This window comes from Amblyraja radiata, chromosome 3 (genome assembly GCF_010909765.2).
Source record: "Amblyraja radiata isolate CabotCenter1 chromosome 3, sAmbRad1.1.pri, whole genome shotgun sequence".
Taxonomy (NCBI): domain Eukaryota; kingdom Metazoa; phylum Chordata; class Chondrichthyes; order Rajiformes; family Rajidae; genus Amblyraja; species Amblyraja radiata.
In genome coordinates, this window is record NC_045958.1 from 6,188,923 (window position 1) to 6,210,138 (window position 21,216).

A 21,216-nucleotide genomic window follows, 5' to 3' on the forward strand; every position below is an offset into this window, starting at 1 on the left:
GGGATCAGGGGGTATGGAGAGAAGGCAGGTACAGGATACTGAGTTGGATGATCAGCCATGATCATATTGAATGGCGGTGCAGGCTCGAAGGGCCGAATGGCCTACTGCTGCACCTATTTTCCATGTTTCTATGTTTAGAGTTCTGTTGCACAGGATACTGGGAAAGATAGAGAAAGAGAAGAAGGGAAGAAAGATGTGAAATCACATTGTGCCTTATACAAGACCAGGATATCTTTACAAGTGTGCTACAACACACTCACCTCACAACTGTGTGATGAAATGCTTCCAAATGCCATCCCTGAACAGTCAAGTCCTAATGTCAAGGTAATACTTATTCTGGGACAATAGGAGTATATCCTCAAATTAGTATAGTGCCTCTAAATGTGCACATGTGGTATTGGACTACTGAACAACGTTTTACTTTCAAGGCCTTTTCTCTGCATACATTGGCATTGATGGGGAATTGGCGAACTATTAGAGTCAAGATAGAGATGACAATCAGTAACTATTGCAAGGATTAGTGTTTCACAGGGGAAGCTGGTTTGGTTGATAGATTGGGCTGCGATGCATTCAGATAAGTTGTTTTCTGTGGTACCTTTGTAGAAATCATTAAGAATCAATGGACATTTACCTTAGCCTTAGTGGAAGTGGATGTGTGCATGTGCATTTTTTTGTCATGGTATCAATGCGGTTGGTCTAGGCCAAATTGTTGCCGACATTTACACCCAGGAAGTTGGGTGAGTAACCTTCGTTGGATTGGTGAGCTAAGTTGGTGGCAATGGGTGATGTTTAGAGTAGACTAGTCGGAGTCCAAGAGTGTGGGCGACAGGCTTGGGTTGATTAGTGACTGGTCAGGTGGAGTTATGAATCTGGTGGGAGATGATCCAAAAAATAATACTCTTCATCACCCACCATCTCAGTCTTCACTCTACCAGACATTGATCCTCCCTTCCTCTTACTCTGCAGTTGCTGCCTAATGTGCCGAGCATATTATGTTACTATTTGTTTAGTTAATCTTGTAGAAGTGCAATATTTCTTTGCCATACGTTTAGTTGCCACTGATAGATTTAAATAACCATATAACAATTATAGCACGGAGACAGGCCATCTCGGCCCCTCAAGTCCATGCTGAACACTTACTCTCACCTAGTCCCATCTACCTGCACTCAGACCATAACCCTCCATTCCTTTCCCGACCATATACCTATCCAATTTATTTTTAAATGATAAAATCGAACCTGCCTCCACCACTTCCACTGGAAGCTCATTCCACACAGCTACCACTCTCTGAGTAAAGAAGTTTCCCCTCATGTGTTACCCCTAAACTTCTGTCCCATAATCCTCAAATCATGTCCTCTTGTTTGAATCGTCCCTACTCTCAATGGAAAAAGCTTATTCACGTCAACTCTGTCTATCCCTCTCATCATTTTAAAGACCTCCATCAAGTCCCCCCTTAACCTTCTGCGCTCCAAAGAATAAAGACCTAACTTGCTCAACCTTTCTCTGTAACTTAGGTGCTGAAACATGTGAAACATGTGTTATGTGATTTCAATAAAGACCATAAAAAGCAAATCTATTGCCAAGTACTGTAATACTTTTTAATTACTTCAAAAGGACAAATAGATGTTAACTGATTTCCTGAATAAAAAGCTTACAGGAGCCATGAAAAGGGTTTCCCTTTCTAAAATCAATGCATCAGGATCAGATGTAGCATGAATGACGCCAGTAAATGAAAAGAGCATAATTTCCAAGGTTATGTTTTGCCAAAGGAAATGGTTCCATCAATGCAGACTGCTAGCATATAGCAGGCAGTAACAACAACATAATAATGTCGATTTTATTCTTAACTGGAGAAAGAAATGTTTCAAAAATGCCTTTAACAGAGACAAAATATCTTTCTCAAAAGATCATTTCATGTGACTTTGCTTGTTATGGAATTTTAAAGCTAAGGAATAACAACCACACACAGTCTTCTGTTTTGAAAAACAAAAAGACTTTTCATCTCTCTCGCTGGAAACCCATGGACTTGAGGCTAGTTCAAATACTTACATTCTCTGCACGTGACATCATGGCAGACATTTATATCCCGTGATGAATTCTCCCCCGACACCCAACAACCACCCCAACCCCACCCCCCTTGCCACCCCACACACACACATTTAATGTGGCCTTGATACTTCAGGCAAGGAATACGATTTAAAAACACTGACTGTACGTGCATATGTCTATCCTAAGTCATAGAAACATAGAAAATAGGTGCAGGAGAAGGCCATTCGAGCCTGCACCGCCATTCAATATGATCATGGCTGATCATCCAACTCAGTATCCTGTACCTGCCTTCTCTCCATACCCCCTGATCCCTTTAGCCACAAGGGCCACATCTAACTCCCTCTTAAATATAGCCAATGAGCTGGCCTCAACTACCTTCTGTGGCTGAGAATTCCAGAGACTCACCACTCTCTGTGTGAAAAATGTTTTCCTCATCTCGGTCCTAAAAGATTTCCCCCTTAACCTTAAACTGTGACCCCTTGTTCTGGACTTCCCCAACATCGGGAACAATCTTCCTGCATCTAGCCTGTCGAACCCCTTAAGAATTTTGTACGTTTCTATAAGATCCCCCCTCAATCTTCTAAATTCTAACAAGTACAAGCCGAGTCTATCCAGTCTTTCTTCAAGTCAAGACCACATTTTAAGGTAAGTTAACACTTTGCAACTCAGAAAGGTGATAACGTTTCATGAGAGCAGCACATGAAAAATCACAATTTTTTCTGGATTATTGCATTTTATACCCAAAGAAAACATTTTATTATTTCAAATGGCGGCTTGTGATGGGACAAAACAAAAGTTTATCTGCACCTTGTTGCATTGTAAATCTATTCAATGCAAAAGCATTGCCAAATAACCAAGGCTGACACAACCTTCATCATTTCTAACCCATAAATGTAAAATAAGCTAAAAATGCAACATGCCAATATTTGTTAACAAAACACATTCTTGTTTTTATTGGCTGATGTTCATAATTTATTTCGATGGGTCTTTTTACAATCTATTTTGAAGAGAGGTAGACAATACATATGAATGTCTGCAGTAAAGACAAGAAAACGCCACCAATTAACAGACACTGTCTGACACACAGCTCAATAATGTGCAGCTTTTCTTTGTGGAAAAGTATTTGAAAACCATTCTGAAAACTGAAATCTTCTTCAGTCGAAAGAAGAAACACCCATTCCTCCTCTCCAAAAATGCTGCCTGTCCCGCTGAGTTACTCCAGCATTTTTTGTCTATCTTCTGAAAACCTCAATTTAATTCACATGAAACCTGCATTAACTAAGAGTACTTGTGTTGCACTTTTACACACTCAACAACTTTTCTCCCTTTTGGTTATCCAAACACACATGGCACATCTAGTCTCAAAGCAAATATCTAAATCACACACTTTGACCTACCTTTCTGGACAAGTCTAAGTAGAGGTCAGATTCATCAATATATTGGTCACAGCATACAAACTCACACAGACAATTGAGAATGTAATAACAGAAGCAGGAATAAACAAACTGCTTCATTGAGACTGGCTCTGCGTTCAATTAATATGATGCCTGATTCAATCTTGGCTTGAAAGCACATTCTGGCTCTTTCATTGTTTCAAAGCTTTCTGGGATACAGAAGTCCAAAGTGTTACAAACTTCTGAGAGAAGAAATTCCTCATTGTTTCTGTCCTAAAATGTTGACCCCTTACTCTGAAAAACGCTTCCTATTTCTAGTTATCTCTACTAGAGGAAACATTTTCTCAGCATCCACCTTGTCGATCCTCTAGAACTTTACAAATCACGAAGATCATCTCTCATCCTCCCAAACCTCAATGCCCAATCTATTCAACCTCTCTTCATACATTACCTCATTGATTCCAAGAATAAATAGTAAACATTTTATGCACAGCTTCCAAAGCAAGTATATTCTTTCATAAATATAGAGACCTGAACTGCACCATCACTGGAAGCAGCCTCATCAGCTTGCTGAGATGGTGCAATCAAAACGAGAAGTTGAATCAAAACGTATCCTTTTTTATACTTCATATGCTTTATGATAAAGGCCAATATTCTATCAGTATTCCTAATTATGAGCTGTGCCTGCTTGCCAACCTTTGAATTACATTTTGTACCAGCCAATTTGTAATCTCATTATGTTTAAATAATAATTTTATTTTTCGTTCTTCCTGCCTAAGTGGATAAGCTCATATCTTCTCACATTAGATGAAAACTGCCAACATTTTGCCTCAGTACTCTCTCTCTCACAGGTTCGTTGAGTCCTTCTCACAACCTGTGAATTCACCCATCTTGCTTTCATCAGCAAACTTAGCTACATTACACCCAATCCCTTCAACTGATTCAATAACACAGATTATAAATACTTGGGACAGAACACTAATCCTAGCGGCACCACAATAACTACTGATTGTCATCTATATCTTGACTCTTTGTTGCGCTAGTTAGCCAATTACATATCCGTGCCGATGTACTAACCCCAACGCCATCTACTTATTTTGTGCTGTCACCTTTTATGTGGCACCTCATCAAATGCCTTCTGCAAATTAGAATACAGTACATCTGCTGGCTTTTATTCATTCATTGTTATATCCTCAGAAAGCAACAAGGACATTATGACATCCCTTCCATAAAACTTTATTGTCTTATGATTTTCTAAATGTTTTGCAATTAACTCCTTACAAATGGATTTCAGCATATTCCCAATGACAGATGTAAGCTAACTTTGAGCTACCTTAAATATAATGCTCTGCTTTCTGTTTTCCTCCTTTCTTGAGTAAGTGAGGATATATCCAGAGTGTTCCATCAAAACAGATTTTTTTTCCAGTTTAAGAGAACATGTCTCATTATAAATCAATGGCATCTGACTGCATTGAAAAATAAATTATTCAATAGCTTCCATCAGCATGTATTGCGATCGGTAATGTAAGAGTTGAGTTTTTGCCAAACGACTACTTTATGGTGTCGTGTATTTCTATCCTGTTATAAACATATCAGTAATCTGAAGCATGAGGTTGGGAGCTGCTTAAATCACCGAATTAGCTTAGGAGGAATTTAAAATTATGTGATGAAATATATTTTTAAAAAGCTAATCTCAGTAACAGTAATCTTGAATTACTAAATGTCATTCACATTATCCCTGTATCATGTATCTGTACACTGTGGATGGCTTGATTGTAATTCATGTAAACATAGAAAAATAGGTGCAGGAGCAGGCTGTTCGGCCCTTCGAGGCAGTACCGCCATTCAATATGATCATGCCTCATCATCTAAAATCAGTACCCCGTTACTGCTTTCCCCCCCATATCCCTTGATTCCTTTAGCCCTAAGAGCTAAATCTAATTCTCTCTTGAAAACATCCAGTGACTTGGTCTCCGCTGCCTTCTGTGGCAGAGAATTGCACAGATTCACAACTCTCTGGGTGAAAAAGCTTTTCCTCATCTCAGTCCTAATCCCTTATTCTTAAACTGAGACCCCTGGTTCTAGACTCCCCCAACATCGGGAACATTTTTCAGGACTCCCCCAACATCGGAAAGCCTGTCCAGTCCTTAAAGAATGTTATGCTTCTATAAGATCCCCTCTCATCCATATTTCTGCAGCTAGATTCCATATTGTCTTTCCGCTGACTGGTTGGCACACAACAAAAGTTTTTCACTGGAACAGGTGACAATAAGCTAAACTCAAACCAGATATTTGTAAGACTCCATCTGTCGACTAATTCTCCTTGTGTGTAGGAAATCTGCTATCATTACTCGGTCTGCTTATATATGCGAGCCGATCTGTGATTTTCTTTGAGCTATCACCACAATTCAAGGACAATCAGGATTGCACCATAAATAACATATACCATGAATGAATAAAACAAAAATTCTTAACATCACATATTTTCTGTTACAAAAAATCCATGCACAAATAAAGATGTCACAATTTCAGATGATCTAAATGTTGGACAATTTAACGGCTGACGCACCTGCACTGGTGCCTGCACCAGTTGTTGTGAGGTCCCCACCCAGGAGGCCACCTAAAATTGAAAGCATGGGATCTGATTACAAACAATAACAGGAAAACATATTTTACAGTAGACCCAGGCTAAAACTCATGATTAGAAAAACACATAATATAAAGCCACAATCAACATGGGGAAGATTTCCTTTGTGTATTGTGAGCAACAGTCTGTTCTAATTAAAAGGGGGTTTATACTTTTGCAAAACGCAGTGCACTGAGGAAATCTTGCCCTGATATGAGGTCATTTGTTATTTTTTGATGTGCAAGGTATGAGTATGTATGCATGTACAAACATATGTATGCATAGTCTTTGTACATATGTAGCTAATATCTTGTATTTGTTAACCTTATGATTTTTTTGTCATATGACTTTCTTCTAAAGCCTTCGGGAGAGCCGTGAATACTTATTTGGAATTTAAGAGCCATATATTTCCATTAAAAACAATAATGATTCTTGTATTAACAAAGCAAAAAGCTGCAGTTTCAAACTTCACTGTTCAAGACGACCATATTTTAAATTCTTCTGGGGATTCTCGTCAATTTATTATTCAAGAGCAGAATATATATGACGGATGTAAGCTAATATGAAATATATTTGTAAAAAGCTAATCTCAGTAACAGTAAAAGTAAGACCCAGTAAAAGTAAACTGTACTGTACACTGACAATGACAATTAAAAATTGAATCTGATATATCCCTGCTGCAAATTATGTGAGCACTAGAGGGCAGCATAGTCTGTGCCCACTGATAACTGGCAGGCATGTGAAGGCTGATAAACTGAACAATGGTTTGCCACTCTGGGCAGCATGAGGCTTTCCAATAACTGTTTTTGAGTACCAGGTTTACTCAGTGCCACTGTTTCTGCTGAAAATAAACAGGTCGTTTATGGCAAAGTACAATACTTTCATGAATCAAATCCAACTCTGGTGGCTACATGTAACACTCCAGCTGAGTCAAAATAAAGTAATTGGTTTTGTTGCCTGTTTCACATTGGCCTTCATTTACTTTCCACAGATAATTACGACAAGTTCTGCATCAGAAATGAGTAGTACTGTGTTATGTGCATGAGTGAATCGTGAGTCTGTTAAATTAACAGAATATTATTTTTCCTGGCATAGAGGGAAGCAGCAATTAGGTTCCCATGAGTAAGGAATCATTCTGGGTGCAATAATTCCCCTATTTGAACGCTGTTGTCAAGGTGGGGCTGGACGATTGCTTCTTCTATAAGAGTCCTGTGCCAACAGAGTCTCGTACACTTGCCATTGTTTCAAGCTTTCTTTTGAACTTTTTTGTTGTTACTTTTTTAGCTATTTATTCTTTTTACACATTTATTTTGTTTCTTTGACTTGCCTCATTGTGTCTGAATCACCTCTTGTTTCAATTGTTCTTTGTTTTGAGTCTTATGGAGTATTTTTCTTACATGCGCTTTTTGTTGTTTTTCAGTATCTTACCCCTTGTGTGTGTGATCCCTTTTAAATTGTAACCTTTTGTAATATTTTCAAGTTTTCATAAAAGGTGAACGCTTGATATGTGCACTTAATGCTGTGTGTTTTCTACATTCTTTCTCATTTTTGTGTCCTTATTTATCTGTTCCTCTTTCTGGCAAACTTGGCAGTGTTCAACGTTGTGAGCCTTGGCATTTCACCGGGGCTTTTCTGCAAATGAAACCTTCCGAAGCTTGCCAATAAAGGGCCATAAACGTAGCAAGCTCTGGTCTCAGTAAATGCTTTTTGCTTCTCTTTATAATCAAAGGTACACAATTCTTTTCTGTGTTTAATAAGGAACACAAACTGCACCCTTATTGTGCCAAATCCAAGTAATGTACCAGGTGGTTATAAGGAGCACAATACTGACCTTGTTTTATGAGGCAATTACTTAGTTTGACAGTCAGTGAATTTTACCTGCGTTTCCAGCGCTTGGTGGTCGTTGTGTCACTCCAGGAGACATGCTGTTTCTCTGCAGAGAAGGATGGCCCAATGACATTAGGTTGTGGTTACCCATGGAGCCCACTGGGCTGTTGTAAATGAGGCTGTTTTGGTTGGACACTGGGATTGAAACTGGCATCTCAAAGTTAGGTGGAGGAACAGCCTATGCAATAGGAAAAAGAGGAAAAAGAAGGGAGGAAGGAATAATCAATGTCACAAATAGGCCTGAGTTGGTTCTGAACTGAGAACATAGATTATAATGGTTTGTATGTTTCAAATCGTAATTACCTTTCTTTTCCCAATTCATTTTCTAACAATTTTTCATTGTTTGAATAGTACTTTTATGCCAATAAAAGGTACCGAGTAATGAAAGTATTTTACATTCGCTTATGCTAAGATGCTTTCAAAATTATTCAAATTTCTTTTCACAAGCCAAACTAAATACCGCAATTTAGACAACCGGAAAGAACTCTGCAAAGAAAAAGTTAATTCTGCATTATTAAACATTCTTAATGAAACTTATGATGACAAGATAATTAAAAGTAATGATAGGCTTAAAAATGGAGTTAGATGAGCTCCTGAGAGTTTCAAATTAAAGAAGGTAGATAAGTATTACATATAATTGGTATCAGTTTCTGGAGCTCGTCAGCAGTTCAATGAGATTTTCTTTTTATTTTCATTTTCTGTTGCTTTTTTCCTGAGGTTTTCTTTCACCCAGGTATTTAAATGGGGTAATGGTGATGGTGGAGGTGGGAGCCTGTGCAGGTGGTGGGGAATTTTATTATTGGCTGGGATCTAGGAGAGGGAAAATCTAATAAAGTTTGGCAGCTAAATAACCATTGCTCTGGCATCCTTGAAATGTTTCAAGAGGCTGGTTATGGTACACATTAACTCCAACCTCCCAGTTAGAAATGATCCACTGCAGTTCACCCACTGTTGCAACAGGTCCATGGCAGACTGATTCCTGGGATGGCAGGACTTTCATATGAAGAAAGACTGGATAGACTCGGCTTGTACTCGCTAGAATTTAGAAGGTTGAGGGGGATCTTATAGAAACTTACAAAATTCTTAAGGGGTTGGACAGGCTAGATGCAGGAAGATTATTCCTGATGTTGGGGAAGTCCAGAACACTGGGTCACAATTTAAGGATAAGGGGGAAGTCTTTTAGGACCAAGATGAGAAAAACATTTTCACACAGAGAGTGGTGAATCTGTGGAATTCTCTGCCACAGAAGGTAGTTGAGGCCAGTTCATTGGCTATATTTAAGATGGAGTTAGATGTGGCCCTTGTGGCTAAAGGGATCAGGGGGTATGGAGAGAAGGCAGGTACAGGATACTGAGTTGGATGATCAGCCATGATCATATTGAATGGCGGTGCAGGCTCGAAGGGCCGAATGACCTACTCCTGCACCTATTTTCTATGTCAACATATTCAAGGATCGTTTACACCCTAGTTATTCTCTTTCTCCCCTCTCCCGTTAAGCAGAAGACACAAAAGCTAGAAAACATGTACCACCAGGTTCAGGAACAGCTTATTTCCTGATGTTATTAGAGTACTGAAAGATCCTTCTCATAAGCTAAGGGCACAGTCCTAATCCCTCAACCTACCTCATTGAGGCAAAAGCGCTTAAAAAAATGTGCATGTTTCTCTGTAAAAACTGTAACGCTATAAAACTATGATGATATTCGGTCCACTGGTAGTTTTCTCTTTGCACTACCTGTTGCAGTTGTGTATAGCTTGTTTGTACTCCTTTATAGTATGATATAACTGGATTGTAGGTGAACAAAGTTCTTAACTGTATCGTGGTACATGTGACAATCATAAACCAGTACCATGATGTGGATAGTAGCTTCAGTTGGTCTTTGGGGGTTACTATTATTCTCATACTAAGTTGCTAAATTGCCATGACTCCTGGGGCTGGGAGAATCCCTCAAAGAAATGCAATGGTTGGATCATGGAATACGGGATCTTGAACTAAACCTGTTTTGGGGAGTATTTGCTCCTTTTTTGTAGCTGATACAATATACTGACAGAAGCTGGCTCTTGCATTTGACATCTCTATACTGCCAATGAGGGAAAATGGGATTGCCAGGATGACATTACATAGTGGGTCCATCTCACATACCCTCACCCGGGTCAATTTTTACTTCCTTGCTAGTTGATGGAAAGGTGGGGAGAGGACACAAAGTGGTATTGGTGCTATTGGTGCTTGATGGCTCAAGAGCTCATTGTGACTCCACGATGATGCCATCAAAAATGAGGGGCTACAATGCTAGTTTTCTTAAAGCATTTTTATAATCTTGGTGTTTGTCTGTCTACTTGCCTGCAGACCACCCTCTTCAACTCTAAAACCAATACACCAGCAAAGTTCCTTACTGTCATCAGGGCAGATGGTCAGGAAGCATAAAAATAGCACATTTGCACCTCCTTTAAGGAGGTGAACACATCTCAAAATAGAATTTTGGATATGATCAACAACTAAGCAGGCCAGAAAGCATATGCCACAATCTACTATGTGCTTGAGTGTCAGAGCAGGCTGCCTGGAATGTCAAGTTCTGCACAATAAAGAAGTGCTATGTAAGTGTTGCATTAGGTGAGGAATGGCTAACGGAGTTTAATTCAGATAAGTGTGAGGTGTTGTATTTTGGGAAGTAGAACCAGTTCCGGATCTTCACTGTGAACAGTGGGGCCCTGGAGAGTGTTATCGAGCAGAGCGATCCAGAAATAGATATATATAATTCTCTCAAAGTGACATCGCAGGTAGATATGGTGGTGAAGAAGGCTTTGACATGCTGGCCTTCATTTGTCAGGGAATTGAGTATAGAAGTTGGAACCTTACGTTACAGCTGTATAACACGTTGGCCAGGTTGCACCTGCAGTATTGTGCTCAGTTTGATCACCCTACTAGCCATTAAGCTGAAAAGGGTGAAGAGAAGATTTACCAAGATGTTGCCAAGATTTGACAGCATGAGGTATAGGGTGGGGTTGGGCCAGCTAGGGCTTTATTCCTGGGCATGAAGCAGGCTGAGGGATGATCTTACAGAGCATGAGGGGAATAGATAGGGTGAATGCACAGTCTTTATCCATGGATAGGGGAATCATCGGCATAGGTTTAAGGTGGTTAATAGGATATAAGATTTCATAGGAACCTGAGGGGCAACATTCATACAGGGTGATGTATATATGGAACGAGTTGCCAGAAGATGTGTTTGAGCAAGTACAATAACAACATTTAACAGACATTTGGAAAGGTACATGGATGATCAGCCATGATCATATTGAATGGCGGTGCAGGCTCAAAGGGCCGAATGGCCTACTCCTGCACCTATTTTCTATGTTTCTATGATAGGAAATGTTTAGAGTGATATTGGCCTATGCAGGCTAATTGAAGTTGTTTAGATGGGGCATTTTGGTTGGCATGAATGATTTGGGTCCATATTCCTCTAAAACCTTGTTTCCCTGGTGTAGGACGCCATAATTCTAAGTGCAAGTAATTTGAGTTGTAAGTCTGTCTGGTTATTTTAATTGTGCTGTAGTTGTGGCAGCTTGGGAGCTTTTGAGAACAGGAAGTAGTCAGATCTGATAGAAGAATGTACTTTAATTTACAGATGCTATTTTTTCTTAGAGTGAAGCATTTGTTGGCATGTTCATCTTTGCATTGTGTAGTCAATGAAGATCGTTACTACCTCGATGATAGCAGAGAGTTTCCACACATAAAAGTTGTTTATGCCTCAACCAGAGATTGTAACTAACAATCTAAAGTATAGATGATATATTTTGCATATCACTGACAAACAGAAGTAATTTTGATTGATGTCTGTAATATACAAATTAGTTATTGCAAAGGAATCTAAAAATAACACAATAATAATTGCCCTATCTTCATTTGTGTGCACAGATAATAATGGAACACAGTAAAGGAACCCTCTCCTTGAGCACTTACATTATTTGCGTACAGTGGTACCTAATGGGGATAAATATCCCTTTATACAAAGTGGAGCATTTGGAATAGAGAGGTAAATATCAACCTTAAGAGCACCACACTTGCTCAAATTTAATAACTTCTGGTACCTGCTTATAATTTTTTATTTAAAAAAAGACATTTAAGTGTATGTAAGAAACTTCCAGTTCATTTTAATCTGTCTTGGTTCAAAGAGGTATGAAGTCCATCCTGGCAGTAAGTATTGAAAATTACCATCGCCCAATCCATTGGATAATTATAATGCCAAATTGCTTTTATCTAATCTATTGCCCGATTGATAGTGGAAAAATGGAAAAACCATGGCATCTTTTATTCCTATCATTATTTCAGAAATTCATGGATAATGCAGGATTTTTTTTTTTTTTAGTTCGTAGCTTCCATGGCCAGCATTTCTTTCCAAATCCTGACTGCCCTCGGAGGTGCTGATGAATCAACTTCCTGAACTGGTGAAAGCAATCCCACAATATTTTGACAAAGTCAGTCATACACCACAGAATGAGATATTTTGGCCCACCATATTCAGGCTGAGTATTAAATACCCATGTACATTAACCTCATTTTCCAGCATTTGAATCCTGGTCTAGATTACCTTTAAATAGTCTGGGAGTGTCTGTCCCTGCCACCCTTAGAATCAATGCATTCCAGATCCTAACTATTCACTGGCTGAACAAAGTCTTCCTCATAGAAACATAGAAAATAGGTGCAGGAGTAGGCCATTCGGCCCTTCGAGCCTGTACCACCATTCAATATGATCATGGCTGATCATCCAACTCAGTATCCTGTACCTGCCTTCTCTCCATACCCCCTGATCCCTTCAGCCACAAGGGCCACATCTAACTCCCTCTTAAATATAGCCAATGAACTGGCCTCAACTACCTTCTGTGGCAGAGAATTCCAGAGATTCACCACTCTCTGTGTGAAAAATGATTTTCTCATCTCGGTCCTAAAAGACTTCCCCCTTATCCTTAAACTGTGACCCCTTGTTCTGGACTTCCCCAACATCGGGAACAATCTTCCTGCATCTAGCCTGTCAAACCCCTTAAGAACCCCATTATACCTCTTGCCCCTGATCTCAAAGCTATGTCTTATTTTATGTACCTCTATTTATCGGGTACTTTTTTTTTTTTTAAATACTATCTCACTGTCTATTTGCTCTCATAATTCTGTATGCTTCAAACAGGTCCTCCCTCAGCCTGCTTCAATCCAAACCAAACCTGTCTTTCCTCATAACTGTATTGTTCCTTCTCAGGTGCCATCCTAGTGAATCTCCTCTACACACTCTCTCCAGTGCAATCATATCCGTGGCAACTCGAACTGCTGTGCACTATTGAATAGAAACATCCAGGGCTCAGACCATGTGATGATAAAAAATATCGACCATGTATTTTCAAGTCAGAATGTCGTGTGACAGGGAGAATAAACTGTGGGCAATCGTGTGCGCGATCCACTTAGGTTTTTCAGTGGTTTACGAAGTGTCAGAATTACCTCACCTACCAGCTATGTGCATTTTGTAAATAGAAAATGCAGCAGCAACAGTCTGCCAGTCAGTGGTGAGGGGAATGACTGTCAGGGTTATTAGAAACGCCATTCATATGGGTTGCTTACATTGGATGGTATTGAGTTTGCTGAATGTTGGTGAAACTGCACTTATCCGGGCACCAGGAGCCTATTCCATCACTTTTACAACTTGTGCCTTTTCTCTGTGATATTCAGCCTCTGCCCTACTCTTGTATTCATATGGCTGGTCTAGTAGAGTAACCGCTTAGCTGTTGAAAATGAGGGTCTTGGTGACACTAATGCCAGTTGATGTTAGGGTAGGAAGTTAATTGTCTGTTGTTGGAAATGGTCAATGACTAGATTATAATGTTTCAGAATGTTGTTGTGATCTTTTCATACCATTGCTGAACAAGAATGACAACCAGTTATGTAACAGGGCACAAATACTGAAATGTGCACCTCCTGGTTTGTTAATTACCTAACGTAGGCTGAAATAATAAATATAAGTTTGCAGCAATCACAGTTAAGCTGCAAAAGCAGGTCATACAAGTTTAACATTAAAATTTTTTTGACTTGATCAGCAACAAAAATATGGTGCAACATCATGAAATACAATGCTGTACAAGTGTGTTGAGAGGCATTTGTTGACCATGGAAAACGCATAAGGTAGAGTAACAGGTTGGATAAATTGATCTCATATTAAAAAAAATAATAACTCAAGGATCCAAGAGGATCAGGAAGTTTCCTAATGCTGCAATATTCCACAGGGATTCCAATTCAGTAAATTCACTTTCGCTATAGATACAAATGAAGAAAGGTGATATGGAAAAAATGAAGTTCCTCAATGTCATTTGATGTCTGGTGTGAATCAGCTGGTAACACTATTGTTCTGATGTATAAAGTTGTAGCTTCAAATTATACCCCAGAGACATGAACACGTAAACCAAGCATGATATTCTATTGCACGACTGCTTTCTTGGAGCTATCGTCTTTCACACGAGACATTAGACCATCACCTTGTCTGCTCTTCCAGATGCTGATAAGTGTTCTCAAGAAGGGCAGGGAAGTTATCCCTGGTGCCATGGCCAACAGAAAATGTGAAAGTGTACTTGGGACGACAGATGGCACAATGGGCTAAGTGTTCGGCTGGCGACCGGAAGGTAGCCGGTTCGAATCCCGCTTGGAGTGCATACTGTCGTTGTGTCCTTGGGCAAGACACTTCACCCACCTTTGCCTGTGTGTGAATGTGTGTGAATGTGTGTGAGTGATTGGTGGTGGTCGGAGGGGCCGTAGGCGCAGAATGGCAGCCACGCTTCCGTCAGTCTGTCCCAGGGCAGCTGTGGCTACAGAAGTAGCTTACCACCACCGAGTGTGACTGAGGAGTGAATGAATAATGCGATGTAAAGCGCCTTGAGTATTAGAAAGGCGCTATATAAATCCCATCCATTATTATTATTATTACTTTCGGCCAAGCAGCATCTCTGGATACAGAGGCAATGTTGATGGGCATGAAATGCTAACGTTAGTTCCTTCTCCACCAGTGCTGCCTGGCTGCCAAGTACTTCAAACATGTTTGTTTTTGCTTCAGATACCCGACCACTGCATCAGTTTGCACTTGGATGACTGAATCACTGGACCTGCTGTCCACAAATTGGCTATTGCATTTCCTAAAATACAATAGAGGCCACACTTCAAACGGAATTCATTGGCTGTAAAACACTTTGCAGGATCCTGAGGTTGTGATAGGATGATGCAATGTTTCAGCGGGTTGGAGAAATGGAGTAATACAGTGCAGAAACAGGCCCACCGGCCCAACGTGTCCATGCCGACCAAGCTGATCTTAGCTGGTCCCATTTGCTCAAGCTTGGCCCATGCCCTTCTAAACCTTTCCTATCCATGTACCTGTCCGTGTTTTTAAATGTTGTTATAGTACCTGCCTCAACTACCTCCTCTGTCAGCTCATTCCATATACCCACCACCTTCTGAGTGAAAAAAGATGCCTCTCAGGTTCCTATTAAATCTTACCCCTCTCACCTTAAACCTTCGACCACTAGATTTTGATTCTTCTAACCTGGGTAAAATAATCAGTGCATTGACTCTATTCATCCCCCTCATGAGTGTATATACTTCTATAAGATCGCCCTTCAGCACCTAGCTCCAAGGAATAAAGTCATATAATGTGCAACCTTTCCCCGTAGCTCAGGCCCTCGAGTCCTGGCAAAATCCTCATAAATGTTCTTTTCACTCTTTCCAGCTTAATGACATCCTTCCTATAACTCTATGATTAAAACTCAATGGAGTATTCCAAATGCAGCTTCACCAACATCTTGCACCCACCACTGTAGCACAAAGTCTCAACTTATATATTCGTTACACTGATTGACAAAGGCCAATGTAGCAAAAACCTAATATGGTCTGTTCTACATATCAACTTAGCATTAGGAAAGGAAAACCATTCCAATTTTCCTTGCAGCCAGCTGTTCAAATCAAGGGGAAAGCTACTGTGGATGAGGTAACATAGATAACATGGAAAATAGGTGCAGGAGTAGGCCATTCAGCCCTTCGAGCCAGCACCACCATTTAATGTGATCATGGCTGATCATCCACAATCAGTACCCTGTTCCTGCCTTCTCTCCATATCCCTCGATTCCTTGAGCCCTAAGAGCCCCATCTAACTCTCTTTTGAATGCACCCAGTGAATTGGCCTCCACTGACTTCTAAGGCAGAGAATTCCACAACTCTCTGGGTGAAAAAGCTTTTCCTCATCTCAGTTCTAAATGGCCTACCCCTTATTCTTAAACTGTGGACCCTGGTTCTGGACTCCCCCAACATCGGGAACATGTTTCCTGCATCTAGCGTGTTCAATCCCTAAAAATTGGACAAGCTAGATGCAATGCAGTGATTGTTCTCCCTCCACGGCACGTATATTCTCGGATAAAGACACCAAACCTGTACGCAATATTACAGGTGCGGTCTCATAGCGACCCGGCATCCCAGTGATAACAGAATAACACATTTAGGAATGGAGCCTTCAGTGAAGCAGGGACTGGTGGCAGCTGTTGCCCGTGGACTAGTGCTCCAGGTGAGGGATGCGGGGTCATGTGCTCCAGGTGAGGGATGTGAGGTCACGTGCTCCAGGTGAGGGATGTGAGGTCACAGGTGAGATGGGGTTTGAGAAGAACATTACTAAAGGTTCTAGATTCTCTCTCACACAATTCTGCCTGCCATCTCAGTTTAATTCTATGTTTTGCACATAACTATATTGTAGCATTTTGATGTTTCATCTTTTTATAAGAGAAATTGGAATTTTACTGATTTTCTTTTCACCACATTTGTTTTGTTTTTTTTTGCTGAAGGGACAACCAGAACCACAAGCTGTTACTCAAGACTGTTGAGGGCGGCCACATTTAAATCAGGTCTTCAATAAATCTTAATGTTCATTTGTCTTCTCAACAATGCTGTCCAACATTTCAACTTTGCTCAGTACAGCCCTACCCACCCTTCGTTTGTGGTCTATTGGGTAACACGATTTAAAATGGTGATTCTGCACCATGTTTGTGTGGGCATTTGGCAGGCTGTTATTTTGATGGTGCCATCCTTCCTGTTTGAAATGACAGCATTCAGTAGTGGGATCTGGACAGCCTGCTCTTTTTAACCACACTGACCACAGCTTGAACCGTCAAGATGAGGCAGGAGGCAGTAATGTATATTTTACAATATCATTCCAAATTGCTTCTTATAATTCACATCGGAAACAATTGCCCAAGTATTTCATTCTTGATCTTGAATTTAAAAGAAAAAATTAAAACATAAATCTTTAGAATGACCATTGCAATAATATTGCTGTGTTGGGAAGAAAATGAAACTATTTTGCTTATCATTGCAATCATAACCATAGATTGAAAATAATGAAAACATGAAACCTAATTCATCAGACCACACAGGTGGCCACCATGGTGAGCTCTTCATTCATGCAACAGTATGCACATGCAGAAGTTATGTTATTTCTCTCAGTTTTCTGGCTAGGCATATGAATGGCTATGTGTGTTGAGGTTTGTTTAGTTGTCAATGAAATAGCTTAGTGTTAAGGCAGGAAAATAAAATGTTCTTGACAGGAGGCAAAGCAATTTGTGTAATCCTGTTAAATCACCCCAGCACACAATGTGTTTGAATTTCATCAACAGGATCTCATGCAGACTGACTCTCTACACAGCAAGCAGTTAGCCTTAACCCTTTGAGTACAGGTATCATGTTTTTTTTTTCCTTTAACACAAATTTGGTATTTTGAGATAATATGTGTACTACTTTTAATATTTTAAAAATATCAAAGCAATTTGTTTGATAAGTGACAATATCTAGTTTAATGAAATTACAATTTTTTAAAGGCTTCAAAATTATAGCCCCCAGGGATGTGGTATTATAGGCATATTTTCGCTGTATTTTATGGGAAAATATAGTTTCCACTCTAATAATATCACTGCATAAAATGCATTTATGGCTATGGTGTAAATTGCAAAAGTTGCTGCTTGAGAAAATTATTTTATGTTACTAACCAGACAAATGTTTGGTAATTAAATGCATGAGATTAAATGGAAAGTATACTCTTTTGGTTGGTACTGTAACTCCTAAAATGTTCTCATTTATGTAATAATAATGAACTTGTTGGATGGGGAATAATATTGGGAAAAGCACCATGTGTGAAAATTGATTGCTTCAGCTATTTTCAATAACAAAATTGTTATTTGAAATTAAAATGGATGTCATTTGAGTTATTTTATCAAGGGCACCCGAGGTTAGAAACTGGAATAAAGCCCAATGGACACCGAACATTATATGAAATGGTGTCATGTTCTACTTCAATGAATGGCTGCACCGTATAGTATTGCAGTGAAATATGCCACCCAAACCTGATTTTGACAATATCATTAATGCAGGTAATAAAAGTATAGTATGGAAAAGCTAAATAACCACATTGATGAAGGCTGAAAGTTATAAACTTGGCAAGTTGCCAGAGAAATGCAGAGGGAGGTTGCTATCCATCGTCTGTGGTCTTTACAATAAATCATCAATGGTTATTCAATTGTTTGTTAAGTGCAAGGTGGGATGAACAGAAATGTAGCCGAGTTTTATTTGGGATACACTCACTCTCAATTTTAAAAAATGCAAAGAAAACAATTAAGGTAGGAAATGTCAAATTTTATAGAGGGGACCTTAATTAGCCGAGTCACTCCTACAGTTACAAGAATGTGCATGTGATTCAGTCGGATTTCACAACAGAATGATGAAATTTCACTACTTCAAAAATTACCCCTAACAAGTTAAAATTATTCCAAAAAATACAATTTTCTTTACATTAGGAAAAAAGGTTCCTGAAAAGCCAATGATAATTATTATGTAGAGGCAGATATTTTGAATGGATGTGCGTTGATATCTTTCTTGAAAAAGTGAATGAAAAGTTTTTTGTTGTTTTTTTTATCCTTGTAACTTAGTTTTTTTTTAAAATAATCTTTTAATTAGAGGCAGGTACATATATTAAAAATATTTCATGTATATCATTCCTACATTACTAATATTATCGATTGATGTTAACTCTGTTTCTAGTATTTTTTTTATTTGGATAGAAAATAAGAAAGTGAATGAAAAAAGTTTAAATGACTTTCTTAAATCATTTCACTTAAATATTCTGTTTAACGAAATGTAAGATTGTTACTACAACACATTAGTCGTAAATGTTCTACTTAGAAAGGCATAGCTTATCTAAGGATCAGTATGTTCTATGTTACGCACAGAATATATGATTCCACACCTGCTACTTCCTTTGTAGTTTAAACTAAATTCTCATTTATTCTTGTTTGTTTCATTCATAGTTGCACACCGAAGTTCAAATGTTTTACAGATAAACATGGTGCTTGTAGAATTTTTTGGTCATTATATTGTTAATTTTAGATTCTCAGCTAAAATATTCTAAATGACCCCCAATTACTTAAATTAGCAGGTTAAAGGGTATGTAAAAACTGTTTTAATGGGACTATTATTAACTGCTTTAGAGGGGCAATGTTAGTTATTATCCTATTCTTATTGTTTGTATCCTGCATTTTGCTAGACTGAAATGTGATTTATATGTGAGAAACCTGCACTAAAAGGGTAGATTACTGCAGCAGTCATTAGCAGAGCAGCCATCTAACTCAGGGTACTTACAGGTATTTTATGATTCCTGATCATATTATCAAACTCTTCATTAATTTTTTGGTATTTTTCTTCAGTGCGTGGGGTGAGCGCATAAGAGGAGTCAGGATCAGGGCTGTCACAGCCTTTGTTTTCTTTCTTGTTCAATGCCTGCCAGATTCAGAGAAATATCAAAAGTAAAAATAAAGGAGGGCCCTTGTACTTACACACAATCTTTGCCTGCTGATCATTAGATCAATATCTTCATTTATTTTTCTGCACTTCTCATCAGACTCAGGGCTGTGACCCACTGAATCGTCTGCGTCTTGATCTGGGCTGTCACACCCATTTAGTCCCTTCTTTCTCAATGTCTGAAATACATAATTTGTAAAGTTCAAACCTCTGCACTGATTACAAGGGGCACAGTGGGGAAAAAAAAGATTTTTTACAACTCAGAGGGACTTTATGAAATGTTACAGTCCATTCAAGATCAAAGAAGATACCTAAATACAAAGTGGGGAAAAAAGCCAGTTGAATGCTACTTTCTTAAATATGGTGCATATGACTTTCATGATCTTTGGATTATGACATTTTTTTAATAGGATAATGTAACACCGTTTTTTTTTCCAATTGAACAATTATACAGCCTTATTAATAATAGCCTTATTCTATCTCAAGGTTACTGCTGTTTTCTTAACCCATAAAGTATAAATTTAAGTTTTAAAATTAGCATTTCTTCCCCCACATCATTGACTCCAAAAAATATTTCTTGGAAATTTCACCAATGCTATAACGGGATGCAGGAAAAGCAAAGAATATAATACTGTCCTTTAAAAACAACAAAAAAACTGGAGAGCAAAACTCTAGTTTGGTATATTTTTTAGAGTGATTTACCAATTCTACTGCAACCCCAGGAGTTTAAAACAATCAGCTCAATGGCCCATAATCTGTGGTTTTGTGCCACTGACCATGAGGATAGCTGTTCACAAAGAATTAGTGAGCTCTGCAGCATCGACTTGTCATATTCCAACATCACTTTCAGTTTGGTGTCATCTACGTCATTCAAAAATAATTAAATCATCCAGTGGACTGAACACCTACGGAAGTCTCATAAATGGCACATCAGGAATTTGAATTGAATAAGAAAAGATTAAAAACATTGTACAGAAAGAAAAAAAAGAGCTTTTTTAAATCATATACAAAACATAAAATAAGCAATCTTCAACATGTGCCCATAAGTTCTTTTTTGCAGTGCCGCGATTTTGTATAATTCCACATAAACTCAATCATAAATCCTTTTTCTATACACTGAATGGATATTGCTCACCCAATTCAGTTCAAGATCCTCCAAGTATAAAAAAACTATTTTGTGCAGATGAAGGCAAGGCCTTCTTCTGTGCTATTTATCAGACTCGATGAGTGTACTTTTTAAGGTTTAACAACTGAAAGGGATCTAGACTTACTGGGTCAGTAGACAAGTCTGGCATATGGATAATTTATCAGTAGATCCCCATTAAGACTTTTATTACTCCTCATTTGTAATCATTCCCGAACCAATCTTGCCCCTGATCATTATCACCACCAGCCCTGTGAACTATTGA

General features: G+C 38.9%; 1 protein-coding gene across 10 annotated transcripts in view; it reads right to left on the reverse strand.

The window, feature by feature from the left end:
* mef2c (myocyte enhancer factor 2C) overlaps positions 1-21,216 on the reverse strand; it is a 210,447-nt gene that overhangs the window by 38,312 nt on the left and 150,919 nt on the right. For 6 of the 10 annotated variants that reach the window (XM_033017250.1, XM_033017255.1, XM_033017248.1 and 3 more), the window contains exons 5-7: positions 19,843-19,986; positions 7,948-8,134; positions 6,013-6,063 (exon numbers count right to left, since the gene is read on the reverse strand). In XM_033017250.1, the coding sequence (XP_032873141.1) occupies positions 6,013-6,063; positions 7,948-8,134; positions 19,843-19,986 (382 nt within the window). Of the gene's footprint in view, positions 1-6,012; positions 6,064-7,947; positions 8,135-19,648; positions 19,787-19,842; positions 19,987-21,216 lie in introns of all 10 variants that reach the window. The other 4 variants (XM_033017251.1, XM_033017257.1, XM_033017254.1 and 1 more) reach the window with 2 other exon arrangements.